The 17158-nt window shown below is 36.6% G+C and overlaps 1 protein-coding gene across 3 annotated transcripts; it reads left to right on the top strand.

Annotated features, from left to right (window-relative positions):
• The first annotated feature begins 338 nt into the window (after positions 1-338).
• LOC121876086 (L-2-hydroxyglutarate dehydrogenase, mitochondrial-like) lies at positions 339-11634 on the top strand. 3 transcript variants are annotated; one of them, XM_042381011.1, is made up of 9 exons: positions 339-416; positions 3759-3883; positions 6011-6136; positions 6340-6497; positions 8739-8936; positions 9313-9474; positions 9605-9714; positions 10464-10590; positions 11135-11634. In XM_042381011.1, the coding sequence occupies exons 1-9, from the start codon at positions 397-399 to the stop codon at positions 11384-11386; spliced, it is 1278 nt and encodes a 425-aa protein (XP_042236945.1). In that variant the 5' UTR covers positions 339-396; the 3' UTR covers positions 11387-11634. The 3 variants fall into 3 exon arrangements, with proteins under 3 accessions (XP_042236945.1, XP_042236944.1, XP_042236946.1); XM_042381010.1 differs by lacking the exon at positions 339-416 and adding an exon at positions 488-704 and having other exon boundaries at positions 11135-11633; XM_042381012.1 differs by lacking the exon at positions 339-416 and adding an exon at positions 1583-1958.
• Positions 11635-17158: the final 5524 nt, after the last annotated feature.

Below are 17158 nucleotides of genomic sequence, written 5' to 3'. Positions count from 1 at the left end.
GGAATTTAAGAGTTTTATCGTATAACTTCAAGGGTTAAGGGAAGTTTGGGCGTGTCACTCTCCTTCTATTTTCCTCTTTTATTTATGTTCTTTCCCCGACACTGATGATTGTCTTGCTAAAGAAATATAAAATCTGCAATTCTGCATCATTCACTCGCCAGATCTCACTTTTCTCTGCATAGTAATTCCTTTGTAGCCTCATTCTCTGGTTAGTAGAATCTGGTCTCCTTATAACCCTGAGAAGCTTCCATAAGTCATAATAAGAGATATGTTATGGTTTTATGTAAGGAGTCCATTTGTCTGAGTTTTTGTATCCGGATTTTGGAATGAAATCCAATACTACACAAGTAGGACGGCCACTGTAATATCGAGTGATGCAACAACAGTACATTGAAAATGGGTGTCTTTACTACCCTGTGTGTTATCCTCGTTGACTGTTTATATATATGTATGCATGTATGAATTTTTACCCATATGAATTTGTTTTGCAGTACGACAGTTTCCCCTCATGTTGTAGGCAGCGTGAGTGTATGTCTTGTGCAGTCAGCTGTTACCCTCAGACGGTCCACACCATTGGCCTGGGTAGTTAGTGTGATGGCCCTTCCGAGAATCCTTGCTGCTAGTACTTTACGGTGTTACACAATACGGCAGTCACATAAACTATTGGCACTTTCGACATGTAGACAGTTTTTGTCAACCTCTAAGTAAGCATATCAAGTGTTGTTCATTCGTGTCCGGTGAAGAATTCTAGGTTAAAAATGAAAGTTGTTGCTACCTATAATTATATAGCAACATGAAGGTCAATGTCAAAGGTGTCAGTGGTGGGAACAAATCTCTCAGGTCTCTCTAGATATTAGTGTTCATTATAAGTTTGTGTGGTCTTCAGGGACAATATCATTACTTATTTGAACAATGCGATCAATTCATATACAGTACTTATAATGTAAAAGTGATACAAGTCCTGGGCATAGTGAGTGTGAAATGTTGAGAAGTTTTGCAATGTCATTGTGTGTGGGAGAATCGGTAAAATTTTAGTTTCGGTCAACCTTATATTTACCTATAACCTAACCTAGCCACAGAACCCAGGAACTATATTTAACCTAAACGCCTAGACCCCCCTAAGATTCCCCAGATGACCGTAACTAAAATAATACTGGAGAATTCAGTTAAAATTTTGGTATGTAAGAAGAGTAAAGGTGTAATATATGTACAGTTTGGTGGATAAATTTTTTATTTTGGATAACACAGGAATCTTAGGAATTTTATCTTTGCAATCAATAATTTTGACAATTCTAATATAATTTTCTTCTACGATGTTTCCCTCGCAAATGACCTAACCTAACCGGGAGTCTTTGCCCCCCTGAACCCCCCAGCATATATAAGTTGTTTGCAAGGGAAATGTCATTAAAGAAAAGTGTCTTAGAATAGTCGATACTACCTATAGTAATGATGAAATTCCTAAGATTCCCAGTAATTATGTAGTTTACAGCAACCACAGAATTCCAGAATTCACTACACTCAATCGATAGAACTATTTTTTCTATGATTGTTTTCTTATATTACACTTCCGTCGCAAATTGATAATTAGGAAGTTATTGAATTTTAAAAAGAATAAAATCAGAGCACCTGTTGTCCCTATGCTGTTGCTCAAATTGTGTGTTCGTACGTTCGCTTACCTTCCGCACATGTGCCGGGGGCAGCCACCAATCAAATCGGGGGTGGCCACAGCCAATCAAATCCAATAAAAAATCTTGACTTTTGATTCAACCAATTAGCGTTCAATATTTGGCGTGGGTGCTAAGATGGGGACATTTTTAATCAGTTGCAACAGGGAGCCATAACGTGCTGGGTGCGATTTCGATTATTGGAAGTTTATTGTATTATTTAATTCTAAAAATAAGGAAACATTAGAGAACAGAGGAACCCACGACGTATTCTGGTTCCTGACTCGGAGTAAGGTAAGAAATACTCTAACAGCTATTTATAGTCTCGTGGAGGCTGACCACGTGACTCTAGGGTTATTTATTACATAGCACTTGGGGGTCTGGGGGCAAAGCCCCCGTCTAGGTTGTTAGGTAAGGTTTAGTTTGGTTATATGGTATAAGTTAGCAAGCACAGAGTACCGGGAATTCAGAACACGCAGTCAATAGAACTATTATGGGGGGGCGAAATCACAAACGAGTGATTTCTGACAAAAAACAAAGGTCATATTTGAACTAATCGCATCAAAACCCATCAGAAAACCACTTTTTTTTTTTCTTTTTCAAATTTCATGGTTGCTGTAATATGCACATTTACCAGATTCCCGTGTTGTCTGAAAGTGAGATACATGTACAGTACAGTAATGCTATTTTTGGTAATCATGATGTGTTTTTGTGTCCTTAAAATTTTCTATTTTCCAAAAAATATAATTACCGGTGTCATAATTATATCCAACATAATTTCTAATAATCATTATTTGTTGAGAAAATGGTATCTGACACTACAAAAGATGACTGTGAACTAACTTAGGATTACATTGAATATGCATGAGGATAGCAATGTCACCTCTTCCAACAAATTGTTACATTAAATCATTTACCGTAGGCCTCGGGTATTTGTCCAGAATTCTCTCCACAAATATCCGCTGCCTATCGACAAATTTTGTATTAGAAACAGTCAGTTCCTTCCTTTGAGAAAATTGCCAATAACAATGAGGAATTGCAAATTTTTAGGTTTTGTTTTTATAGCTTTTCTTATAAATACTGGACTTCAAAATGCCACTTACAGCCAATGTCATTTTGGATATGTTGGGGTTTACAAACAAACACTTCCCAGCAACAATTCCACGCACAAATTCTTTCAGTGAGTGCTACATTACCTTTTACTCATCATCTTCGCCAATGATCAGCTCATTAGCCGCTTGGGCAGTCGGTCACGTCTCTGTTATGCACTGTTGGCATGTACTGACTCCAGAATGTATCTGTACCTGCACCAGTGTTGGTCAAGTCTGTAGTATAAGCTAGGCAGTTGCAGTCATTCTAATTTCTCTGGGTAAATGAGGTGTCGTAGTGCAGGCACTAGGACATTTTCGATCAACTGATAGTCTCTAGCATATTTCGGGGACCAGAAAGGGTGACAGTGCTCCAGGCGGGTAAGTTCCTCACTCTTGAAGAGCATTGAGGGATGAACCATCTAGTTATCTGAATGACCTTATAAAACCTGCTAGCTTAGTTGCTTCGTACATCTCTCACAATGGTATAGCTTCTGGCATGTCATTTATGAAACCTACAAATAACGGGCTCAGTACACTGCACTGTGGTACCCTGCACGGGTACACATGATGATTTCATGCCATTAATCATCACACTGCTTGCAGTTATGAAGCAAGTGTCCGATCCACACTAGGACACTGCCCTGAATCTCGTACCCTTCCAGTTTAATTCTCAGCGTTTCATGGAGCCTTTTACAGTATATGACAAAACCATAACACTCACAGTAACCTTCTCACATCCAATCTAAAATAGCCTGGGATACAGTGGTGAGAGGCAAGTGTGATACTGTACTGCTATATCACCTACTAATAACAAATGCATTGTTTTTGTCTCTGTTACCTCCAGGAAGGTATGTAAAAATTTTCCCTTATTGTCTCTTAAGTCCATCTAGGCACAGTTACACAAAGAGAAATGAAGTTTGATGGATTTGGGTATGTATATGGATGTACAGTAACCCAACAAGATCTAATATTGTGTTGTTCTATTTGTCCTACTTTCTTTCAGCCATGAGCCGGAATACGATATTGTGATAGTGGGTGGCGGGATTGTAGGCATGGCCACAGCTCGAGAACTGGCACTCAAGCACCCACATCTAAAACTTAGTGTCGTGGAGAAGGAAGACAAGCTTGGTAAGTACAGTGAGTTTTCCTTTAACCAGATTCATTGCTGTATGCCATCATAGCTTGCCTAAGGTCTGTAGGGAGTTGTGTTGCTAACCAATCAGCATTGTGCCACAGGCTGCCTGAACAGCAGTATCAAAATATTGTACAGGTACAGTATAAGCAAATGTGCTAGGATGCATTGAGGCAATTTCTGTGATTGGTATGGCAAATTGGATTTAAAACTGGAGCTCAAACTGCTGTAGTTGACATCTCATGAAAAACTGATGGCTTTCCCAAATCTACATATTGGATATTTGAATTCTGGTTAGTGGAGAAATTGTAATCTATTGGTAAGTTTCATAATACAGTACAGTATCTGTGACTGTTATTTATATATACCCAGTACTGTACAGTATATATAATTTCCTTGAAGATATTTTGTATTCTACAATACTCTGTGTGAGAGCTTATTCATAGACTAATACAATTTTTCACTTACTGTAGTCTGTTAAGTAACTTTCCTTTATTTATTTTTTTTGTAAGAGATGACTTTATAGGTTTCATGTGGCTGTAGGCAGTGTTTAGTAGAGAAGAATGATGTCTAGTGTCCTCTGTGTATTATCTGTTGTAAGTCAGTGTTACTCTGAGGAGGTCACCATTGTTGACTTTGCCCACCAAAATAACATGAACAGTGGGAAGAATATTGACATGTAAAGGTTACTTGTAATTACCCTGTACTGTATCTGATGAGACTAAATTTACATGCAAAGAGTAAAACATAAAAATAATTACAGGTATCCCCCAATTTTATGACCTCCTTATCTACAATACAGTGTTTCATTTGAACAATGGTGATATATCAAGACCACCCCCCCTATTTACAGTTAAAATAAAAATTGCATGAACGATGGTTATCGTCCAGCCAAAATTTCTGATATGTGGAATATGGAGTACTTCTCTCGCTGCACTTGTCAGCTGCAGTCTACCCGTGCACTGCCATACGGTGCACTACAGTCCCAAGCTTTGCTCCATGGTGATCGCACATGTTTGTGATCGTGTAGGTCAACGATTATTGGTCAGTATCAATGTTGCTACTTATCGGTGTTTTTGTTTATTTATTTAACTATTTTTTTTCTTTTTTACATTGAAAGGACATCACTAATGCTCACATAGTACTGTTTTGGTGACTGTGAAGTGATTTTTGCTCTTGTTTTTGGTGACTTCTCGAAGGGGACGTGATGACGACCAAGGTAATTCTTAATGATATGTAAAGTGTTTAATTGTGTTTTATGTCCATTAATTATTATTGTAGGAATTTTATTTTCAGTAATACATATACAGTATGTGTTGGACTGGCTGAGAACGTATCTCATTGAACCCATGTTATACTGGTCCTGATTTACGATATTTCAACTTATGGGTTTTCTGGACTGTAATCCCATCATCAATAGGGGATACCAACCTTAAATCATGAGTACCTGTACAGTACAGTATATTATAATAGAAACATATTCTTGCTCTCCTTATCACTGTATCTTCTTCCCCTGATACATGATCACACCATATACTGTATTGTATAGTACAATACAATGTATTAAATGTCATGTGGATGTACTTACAGTTATGCCCCTTTCTCTTACTGTACAGTATATACAGTATTTCTAGCAGTGTAAGAAGTTTGTGACTGTTTTTTTTTTAGATCTGATGGCAAGCTAGCATGCAAAATTAAACTGCAAATGATAGATCAAATTAATTTTAGGTCTTTGAAATGTTGAAGAAAGACTCGTGTGGCAAAATATATACATAATGGAATTTGTGTACTGTAGGTGGATAGATAATTGATGCTAGCATAATTTTACTGCTTCCAGATTATGATTATAACAAGATAATGCTACAAAGTGCATGAAGATTGCTTCAGTTGCATATTAAAGTAAAGCTTTAAAACTTTAGGCCTCAGTATAAATATTTGGTTTATACTGTACTGTACTGTATATTTTATAAGGATAGAACCGTAAGCTTTAGAATATACTGTACAAATCTAAATGATGGTTAGTTGTTTGTGATAATAACATAATTGCAGCATATAAAAGACATAGGAAGCCATATAACAATACTATTGGAACATGAATACTGTAGTGTATTATTGTCTTGCAGCTTTCCATCAAAGTGGACACAACAGTGGTGTGATTCATGCAGGGATCTACTATAAGCCTGGCTCTCTCAAAGCTCGACTGTGTGTTGAAGGCTTACAACTTGCTTATGAATACTTAGATAAAGAAGGTACTGAACTGTGAGTCTACTCAATTTTTAGAATAATTTATATGAATTACAGTCATCACTTACAAAACTTGCTGTGTAATAATTGTTACTACTTGTACTGTAAAAGGATCTTTATTGTCTTTACTGGTAGGTTGGTTTAGCTTTCACACAAATACAAATTATAAGTACTACATGTATTGTATAAACATAAAAAATATTTTCAGGAATACCATACAAGAAGTGTGGAAAGTTGATTGTTGCTGTAAATGATAAAGAAGTGGGCAGGTTACTAGACCTCTATGACCGAGCCATCCATAATGGTGTGCCTGACGTAGAGCTTATTGAAGGAAACGAGATAAAGAAATATGAACCCTATTGTCAGGTAAGTTTAACAGGCATTATTTGTCTTCTTGTAAGGCCTTATCAGACAACACTGTGATGGGGGTCTCGCTGTACTGAATAAAATGTCTGGCAATAGCCACAAAAGTTTTAAATTTGCATCCAGTAGTGAATGGGTTTGTGGAGATAGTTTATTAATCCCTTGGGTACAAGGAGTCTCTCTATGCTGAATAAATTACTCTGGCATTACCCAAATAAAACTCAAAAAGTGGTATCCAGGAGTGAAGCGGTTAGCTACAAGTAGATGGCTTTAGTGTCTCAGGTCATTTAGAGTACTGTACATACAATATACTGTATCTTTTCTCCCTTCTAACAAGCATAACACTTCGACAGCTGACCATATTTATACAGTAGTTAAATATTGCTCACTTATAGGTGGAGTCGGTTAGATAATTCGTGAATACTGTAGTATGAATCATTTTAAGGCATTTCCAAGGAAACTGTAAGAAATCCTGGGTGTTCAATGAAGAGTACAGTATTTTTTGGGTGGATGATAAATTGGGAAAATTATCTGCTGACAGCTATATGTTAGAAACCTCTGAGAGAGTACTTTACTAATGATCTTCTGTCATAGTTATATTATGATCTTTTTCAATCATTCATTTTTAATTAGGCCTTTGAAAAATATAGAAGGTAACATGTTCTCATTAGCCAGTCCTTTGTTTCCTAAACTCAACAGGAAATTTGTCATTGGAGGATTTAGAGCTGGCCTTCAGGAAACTCACTCACCTCAGGGAGGAGTCTCTCTCAGCTACACAGTCTCAGGAGTGCAGTACAGTATGTTGGTTTTGTTAGTTTTGGTCCATATACTTCATAGGTCAGTTTTAGACTATGATAAGCTTGAAATTCTTATTGAAGAATCAGACTTAAAAATTTTGGCAAAAGGCTTTGAATTTTCAAGCTTAGAAAGTGGGAAAATAGCATTTATCGTCCTCTGTGTCTGGTAAAGGCATTTCAAGATTAAAGATAATGTCTCACATTAAACAGCATTCTTTTCTATAAAATTTTAATTATTTAGTGAAATCATAGAAAACCAGCATTTTCAATCTCAAAGGGCACTACTCGGTCGAGTGTCCATACCTGGAGCTGGTGGACGCCCGCCCCACAAGGGGTCACAGCTCAAGGTTGAAGAAACTGTGAGGGCAAACTTTTTGGAGTGAGAATTGTGAACTCTTGGAACAACCTGCCAGAGAGTGTTGTGACGACACTGAGTGTGAGCTGTTTCAAGACCAGACTTGACCAACACTGGAGCAGGTTCAGATACATTCAGGAGTCGGTGCATGCCCAGTACTTGCCAACAGTGCGTAACAGAGGCGTGGCCAACGAGCCAATCAGTGGCGAAGAGGATATAGTAAAAGTAAAAAGTAACCCTTTGTGTGTGGGGTCACCTGAGCCGAATAAATAGAATATTAAAAGTGGCATCCCCATAGTGAAGGGGTTAAGGCATTTAATATGTGTGCTAGTGTACCACGGGTTCATGATACAGTACTAATAATGCATCATCCCTCACCTATACTGTATGTGGTTAGTCTACCCCAAGTGTGTTCAGAGCAGTGAGGGCTGGGTACTGTATCAGCCAAAACATTTATTGTTTGCTATCTAAATGAACACACTACACTTTTCCTACCTGGTTTGATATAGAATGCTTTTCTATGTAAGGAAGCACTTGAAGCTGTTTGGTGCCTCATATATCCCTTTTCTAGCTGCTGGAATATATAGTCATCGTAGATCATCATCAGGTTAGAAATGAAGGGTTGGTCCTGTTTTCCAATTGAGCTTGCATAGAGCTACTCCAGTCCCCTTTCCTCACATTTGGTAGTGAAGTGTTCTGAAACCAAGATTGGTACATCTCTCCATGAGTGTACGTGTATGGTACTTACATGGATGTGAAGACTTTAACCTTCTCCCTTTTCATTATACCTTCATACCAATTGCCTAATTTGTAGGTACTGGTGTGAAGATAAAGGTACATTCAACTTTCAAGTTTATTAGATTTTTCAGATTCTCGTCACAAATTATTGAGTCGCTTGGCACCTGGTTTTTAGTCCATAGACTTGTTGACTGTACAAAGTTGCCTTATCCCAGCTTACTAAGACAACAGGATTTCAAAATCAGTCCCTCAATTATAATTTCAAACAGTTCAATTAATGCTGCTTGCTTGGTGTTTTATATGCTATGTTTCTTTACTTGAAATTCATGGTCCATTTCCCTCCCCCTTTTCCAGGGTGTAAAGGCAATCTGGTCCCCTCATACTGGCATTGTTGACTGGGGATTAGTGACAGAACACTATGGAAAAAACTTCCGTGATTGTGGTGGTAGTATTTATCTTGACTTTAAGGTTACAGACTTCCAGCTCACAGAAGACAGTAAAACTGGGACAACAGCTGCAGAGTATCCCGTCAAAGTCATCAGTAATGGAAGGGTGAGTATCCTGTCCAGGTCATTAGTGGTAAAAGCTTAAGTATCGTCAAAATACAGGTATGTTTTTATGATTTAACTTATATTATGCATTAACAGATACTATCTTTGTGATGTTTACAATCAGTAATATGTCTATGCTAAATGATGTATACACATAAACTTGACATTTTTTGAAAACTTTTGCATGTTGGATTGGTCATCAGTTTTTGTAAAGCAGTCACTACTTGAACCAAGAAATAAGACTGTAGAGGAAAGTAGATTGTCTCTGTAAACTTTAAAAAGAAGGAAAAGGCAGAGTGGTTCTAGCAGGAGAAATTTTACTGGAATTGAGATTGTGCCAATTTTGGTGTAATTCATCAATGCATGTTTTCTTCCAGGCTGTGCGTTGCAAATATGTGTTGACTTGTGGTGGCTTGCAGTCAGACAAGTTAGCGAAGCTTTCTGGATGCTCCGAGGATCCCAGGATTGTGCCTTTCCGAGGAGAGTACCTCCTTCTGAAGAAAGATAAAGCCCACATGGTGCGAGGGAATATATACCCAGTGAGTGTTAGGCGTGATTTTTGTGGTATGTTAATATGTGATCTGTTCACATCGGACATACACACCTTTGTAACTTCATAAATGCTGTGATCTTACAGTACAGTATTGTAAGTTGAGCATTATCTTTCAGGTACCAGATCCTCGCTTCCCATTTTTGGGTGTGCATTTCACCCCAAGGATGAATGGTGACATATGGTTGGGCCCCAATGCAATTTTTGCTCTCAAACGAGAGGGATATCGGTGAGTAATCCTTTAACATTGTGATTATGGGTACTATAACCGCCAGTCAGGCTGTTAAAGGATAATCAGACTTGTCACGTTAAACTCGAACGTTATAATTCGGTCAAACCTGTTGAATACAATTCATTTTAGTATTTAAACAAAATCATACATGACAATCATAGCTATATAATTAGTCTAATCTTAACACTTACAATGAGTACTTAATTTGCCATATTTTATGTTGTCACAATGATAAACGATGCAATGGACACAGTCTACCTGTGTACACAATGAGTTCCAGTTAAACTTACGAGTTGAAAGTCTCAAGAGAAACCAGGTTAGGTGTTGCCTCTCTGGTCTGAATAGCTCCAGTGCTGATACCCTGCTGTCGCCTCCCCAACCCTCTCTGGATGGGTGAGGGCTGAGTCAGATGATTATACACAAACAAGCTCCCTTACTACCACCTAACACCTCACCTCCTCTGGGTCTCTCATCTTCAACCATCTCAACACTCTTTATACTGTATATGGGCAGGCACACCCAATAAACATGACATGACTTACAGCCTAACATAATGTTGTTTATGTGTCATCCTACTCATTACTGCTTGCGGTAACAGGTACAGTATAACCATGATGCAGGGTTGATGTGTTAAGTGACAGCTAAACCAGATGTATACCATAGGTGCATTGTTGTTAAAGGAAAACATTTTATTTAAAAAAATTAAAAGTAATATAATGAATGTAAATATATGACAATCATTGCAGATGGCTTGATATTGACACGAAGGAACTATGGGAATCTGTTACATACCGAGGATTTCAAAAGTTAGCACTGCAGTACCTTGCGTTTGGGTTCAAAGAAGTGTTATTTTCAGCATTCCCAAGACTTCAGGTACGTCATGTTTAAAATTTAAGTGACAATCAACCCTTAATTCTTTTAAAATCATTGAATAATTTTTTTTTTATCACTATGATTTACCATAGAGCATATTTTTCATAATTATGTTTGAACACAAAATATTGAATGTTGTACATGCCTGGTATTTTATGTTCATACTGTGGTACGATCTTGTACGATGTAATTTTGTGTGTACCCATGTGTGGTAGGGGGAATGTGTGCCAGAGGTAGTGGTGTGTGTGTAGCATTAAAATATAAGGGGAAGGGGAGTCATGGCAAGTGAGTAGCTTGACAATTTGACATTTAGGGCAGAATAGCTGGACAGTGTAGTCTAGTTTTTACTTTTTTGGGGATGTGATTCCACATGCCACACTCTCCTCTTGCTTTGTTTTAAAGGTATATGTTAAAATAATGAGGAATGTATCAAACATACAGTGTACGGTACTCTATTTTTTCAGCAGTTTACTGGTATATTTAGATTACAATAAGGCTTACAATGCTTATTATTGTATGTGATTCACAAGTTTAATATCCTCAGGTGGCAACACTACGTAAATATATCCCAGACATCTCAGCATCTGACATATCCCGTGGTCCAGCTGGTGTACGAGCCCAGGCCATGAATGTTGATGGATCGCTAGAAGATGACTTTGTTTTCCACAGGGAGTCTGGATCGGCATTAGGTTCCCGTATTCTCCATTGTCGTAATGCTCCATCCCCGGGTGCCACATCTTCACTTTCTATTGCTAAGATGATTGCTGACAAATGCAGAACAGAATTTTCACTCTGAGAAACTAGCTGTTAGCTTTTATGATTTATGGTGTTTTTATAATTGAGAAAGTCAATGGGTATTTCGGTACATGTGCAGGTGCAATAAATTTTCACCACTATCCTGTCTTCTGCTATATTTCAGTTACTGTACAGCATTATGGTTTTTTTATCATTATAGCTGCTCCCCGACTTCCGACAGGGTTAGGGACCGACATCCAGGTCGTAAGTCGGAAATGCTTAAATAACACATAGAAAATCGAAAATGGGGGTCTCTTTTTCTTCTCAGCACCACAAAACACTCACTTTTAAGTTTGCCAGCCATTTTAAAGTGAATTACAGATGAAAATTTTGTCTGTGTACTGACTTTGGGACTCGAAAATACGTAATTTGACCAAATTTTGGTACGACTGAGGCAGGTCGTAAGTGCGGGTGGACGTAAGTTGAGTAGGTTGTAAGTCTGGGAGGAGCTGTATTTATAAATACTGTACTTACAGTAATTGTTTTTAGTTTTTTTACAGAATGTTAATACGTATTCCTAAAATTGATTACATAATATAAGTGTATCTGCTTGTGCCAGTGGAATTGTCTAGCAGCTTAACTTGTTACTTTGATTACCTCATGAAATAATTCTGGGTTTCAAGAGTTTCTTCCATTCATAATTTTAATTACCTCCAAAATTATATAATTTTTTTAGAAAAATTGCAATATATTTCATTCAATAATGTCACTAGATTTTTGGCATGTGTTTTTATTAACAGGGAGCATTGCTACCCTGCTTTGCCTGCTGTTCCAACCATGTGGGTTGGTGTTTGGAAGGGTATTTAGCCATAAAATTACGCTTTAACATGTCTGATGGCAATAAGGTCACCAGAGCTGTGCCCATTCCCTGATCTCTGCTGCATTTTCTGGGCCTACTCCCTGGGTTTGTGGTGGTTTGACCAACAGCTGCCATCAGGTTATTATGGCTAACCTTCACAAACATGGAAAATGGCTGTAAAACATTGATGATGATGTAGGCATTTGGGCTACATTACAAATGTTAGGTCTTTACTCTTTTTAACCTTTTTTTAACTTGTACAAAATGTTCATAAGTTTTCTTTTTGTTCATTTCATATAAATTCATCCTTTAGTGATTGAAATGTATTTTTAAATGCAACTGGAATCAGTCAATACCTCTTCCAATTTCAGTTTTCTTTGCAATGTTACTTAAAAACATATCAACGGTTCAACACTGCTCAAGGCTAAAACCATTGATAATGTAAAAGTGCTACACATATTTCTGTCAAACCTTACCATATAATAATACTGTACAGTAATCTCTATGTTAGCCGGAATCCCCGATCTCTCAATTGCCGAAATTGAAATCATGCTGGAAAAATCTCTCCATTCCGGGTTTGTAAACGAGTTTTCAAGGATGAAAGTCAGGTGCATTTTCCAGAAAAAATTCCGAGAAGGTTTACAGAAAATTTCCAAACATGTCCATTCTGGGCCTGGGAATAAATTATCCGGGAATTCTGAGAGATTGCAACATGCTCCAACACGTTCTAGGCATGTGGGTGGCCGAGCTGCTTGGATCGCTTAGTTCATATTCTGCTGCCATTGTAGAAGGTTGTTCCTTCACTTGCTGCTATTTTTGCATACAATTTGTGTTGTACAATAATGTACCAGGACACAATCAGCCAAGAATAGTGTTAAAGTAAAACGTGATTAGGTACATATGCTGTACTGTACATTCAGTATGTGGGAAACACTGGAGCACCTTCGCTTTTGGTCTTTATTCAAGACATTTTCAGGTCATAAGACCCACTAGTACCCCACCCTGATATTGCATCAGGACCTACTAATCCCTCACCCCACCTCCATTGCAAGTGTTAAGACCTGATAGTTACAAATTACATTCAGCCGAGTGGAGTGTCTGCCTACTGTGGGCTCAGCACCTGTGCAGTGGTGTTTACGTAAATAAACAGCTCGATGTGAGATGCAGCGTTTAGACTCGGGGAATTTTTCCCCAGTGAAGAGTGGAAAATTCCACTGTCTTTGTGCTGTTTGTGACAGCTCCATTTACAGCTCACATGCCCATATCATATACATTTTTTGTTTTTTCAATACGTACTGTATATTTATTTAACCAGACTTTTAGATAAACTATTCAGGATTATTTCGGTAAAACATGGTGTTTCTAACTTGAGTACAACTGATTTTATTTACTCCGCTATCAACATTTCTTATATTATATACAGTGGTCCCTCGGTTAACGAGCACAATCCGTTCCAGCAGGTTGCTCGTTAACCGAAAACTTGTTAACCGAAACCATTGTTTCAATGGGTTTTTGGGTAATTGGTTCCAGCTCACCGAAAATTGTCTAAATTCAACAAAAAAGGTAGAAAAGTACACTTACTTTGAGGTGTGTATGTAGAAGGCTCCTGGATGATGATGATAATGATGATGATGGGAATTAGAATGGGGGTGGAGGAGAAGGAAGAAGAGAAGGTATTGGGGTGGAAGAGAAGTCACCCCATGGTGCCATTTCACCCATAATATTTTAGCTCTCTTGGTATAATTCAAGATTATTTTCTTTAAATCAACACTGCACTGCATTATATATTGTCAATATGTAAAATATATTTCAAAATGACCAATAATTTGCTTGGAAACACAGAAAAAAAAGCATTTAGTTGAAGAGAGTCTCAAGCAAGATGTTACCTCCACTGAAAACAGAGAGAGACTAACGCCTGTCTGGTGTGTCAACAGGCTGGATGGCATGCCAGAAACTAGTTTCTTTTCCTTCAATTATGTTCAATAATTGTTAAAATGACTAAAAAGGTAAAGAAAAAACTTTTAAAATTATTGAATAGTATAAACTTGATATTTACTAAAATAGTAAGGAATTTAAGCCCTAAAACCGATTACTGTATTGGCGGACTAATACTACAGCTGGTGGACCGCCAAATGCAAGCGAAAACATGTTGAAGTCGGCTCGTAAAAAACTCGTTAATCGAGGGATTGCTCGTTAACCGAATTTAAGAATCTAATGGAAGGTAAATCGTTAACCGAGGGACCACTGTGTGTGTGTGTATGTATATATATATATATATATATATATATATATATATATATATATATATATATATATATATATATATATATATATATATATATATATATATATATATATATATATATATATATATATATATATATATATATATATATATATATATATATATATATATATATACAGTTGTACCCCACTTAACGCGGTCAATTGAACCCAGAGGGTCCCGCGTTAAGTGAAATTCGCGTTAAGTGAACAACAGAACATATGGGATTAATTCCAATAGAAACCGGCCCGACCCCCAAACTCCACTTTTTGAAGGCACATACCTATGTTGTAGTAAAAATAACATTTTAATTTTATGATGGTACATGCACACAATTAATACTTTAGAGAAATACAGTCGCCAAGTTAATGTCCATTCAAATAATGGACTCGACTCCCTCCCCCTCTCACACTACACTGCTGGCTCTTCCCTCTCAGAGAAATTTTTGGGGGAAAACCACTAAATTTTAATAAATAATGCCTCAAACTAAAGTTAGGATAATACAATTGACATTGCTGGATTCCTTGTAAGACCAGGAATATTTTGAATATAAATGTCATATATTTTGCACAAAAGATAACATAGTTACCTAGAGAAAATTTTTTATCTAAAATTTGTATGTTTAATGCAAAATATATGATGTTTATATTCAAAATGATCACCAAATTATAAGAATTCCAGCAATGTAAATTATATTCTGACCGGGTAATTTGTATGAATTTTATGAGCTAAAACAAATATCTTCAGTTAATAAAAAAAAAAATAATCTTCACGACACTATCTGTCAATCAAAGTACCCCACCTTGCCTCCCCCCCTCTTCCAACCGCGCGGTCAGTCCCAACCCTCCCCCCCACCCCCCACCAATCCTCCCTTCCAGGGTTTTTAACATTTAGTATTAAATAATACCTCAGATTAAAGTTAGGATAATATAATTGACATTGCTGGATTCCTTGTAAGACCAGGAATATTTTGAATATAAATGTCATATATTTTGCACAAAAGATAACATAGTTAATTTGAGAAAAATTTTTATCTAAAATTTGTATGTCTAATGCAAAAATATGATGTTTATATTCAAAATGATCATCAAATTATAAGAATTCCAGCAATGTAAATTATATTCAGACCGGGTAATTTGTATGAATTTTATGAGCTAAAACAAATATCTTCAGTTAATAAAAAAAAAAATAATTCTTCACAGGGTAACAGATGGTCGGTCGGTCCCTCCCTCCCCCCCACCCCCCACCAACCGTCCCAAGGAGATGTGTGGGATAACCACTAAATTTTAATAAATAATACCTCAAACTAAAGTTAGGATAATATAATTGACATTGCTGGATTCCTTGTAAGACCAGGAATATTTTGAATATAAATGTCATATATTTTGCACAAAAGATAACATAGTTACTCTGAGAAAAATTTTTATCTAAAATTTGTATGTCTAATGCAAAATATATGATGTTTATATTCAAAATGATCACCAAATTATAAGAATTCCAGCAATGTAAATTATATTCTACCCGGGTAATTTGTATGAATTTTATGAGCTAAAACAGGCAGGGTGGCGGGTGGGGCAAATCTAAAAATAGCGTCTAGAGCCGGACACTCACAGCGTATATGTGGAAAAAATCCGTGTTAAGTGAAAGTTCAGCTCTGGCGAGGCACCGCGTATATGATAAAACGCGTTAAGTGAAACCGCGTTAGGCGGGGTAATACTGTGTATATATATATATATATATATATATATATATATATATATATATATATATATATATATATATATATATATATATATATATATATATATATATATATATATATATATATATATATATATATATCACGCTGACAAGTGTGCATCTAGCGTTCATACGCAAACATAAAATTATTTTTAAATTTTTTACTTCGTACACAAATTTGCATATGAAAACCCTAACTGCGATAATTTGTTTGAAAAACCCAAGAGTGTTAATGATCTTTTATTGGAAAAGTTTTGTAGAGAATTTATGAAGATTCATTATGGTATCAAATTCATCTCTCAACACAATTAGAACAGATGCCGTGATTAAAGTTTATACACTATTTTAATAGGGTATAAGAGGTGTTGATGTGATGAGTGGTGGTCACTTTCTCTCCCAAGGGTTGCCTGTCTTCCCTCCCTCTCACTGCCCCTCTCTCATTTTACTATGACTGTCATTCATGATGCAGTATTGTACAGTAAATTCATTATTTGTTATTCATTAATTAGTAAAGATATATTACTGTAATAATCTGTGTTTAATATATCTGTACCCTCCATATACAATACTGTAAACCGTATATCTCATAGGTAAAAAAATAGCATCTCCATATATGCAATGGTACCAAATTCATTTCTCTAACACAATTAGAGCAGATGTTGTGATTAGAAGTTTCTACACTTATTTTGCTGGCCATCAATATATTTTCTAGCAGCCTTGAGCTAGCTTTCATCTTTACTCGCGACTAATTCAGGACATAAGTCCCACTACCGGGTAATCTTCCAGTCCACCTACAATTTGTGTAAATTAATGCAGCTCTGTGCAAGTGGAAAATTAGTCTTCACCGTGACACAGCTTTATTCACAAGGTACCTTTCATGCATGTATCATATAGATTTTTAGTTTTTTAAATATATTTATTTAATCACACTTTCAGATAAACTATTCAGG

The sequence above is a fragment of the Homarus americanus genome, unplaced genomic scaffold (assembly GCF_018991925.1).
Source record: "Homarus americanus isolate GMGI-L3 unplaced genomic scaffold, GMGI_Hamer_2.0 scaffold34921, whole genome shotgun sequence".
Classification (NCBI taxonomy): Eukaryota; Metazoa; Arthropoda; class Malacostraca; order Decapoda; family Nephropidae; genus Homarus; species Homarus americanus.
The sequence above is the reverse complement of the archived record's forward strand: the minus strand, read 5'-3'. Positions and strand labels throughout refer to the sequence as shown.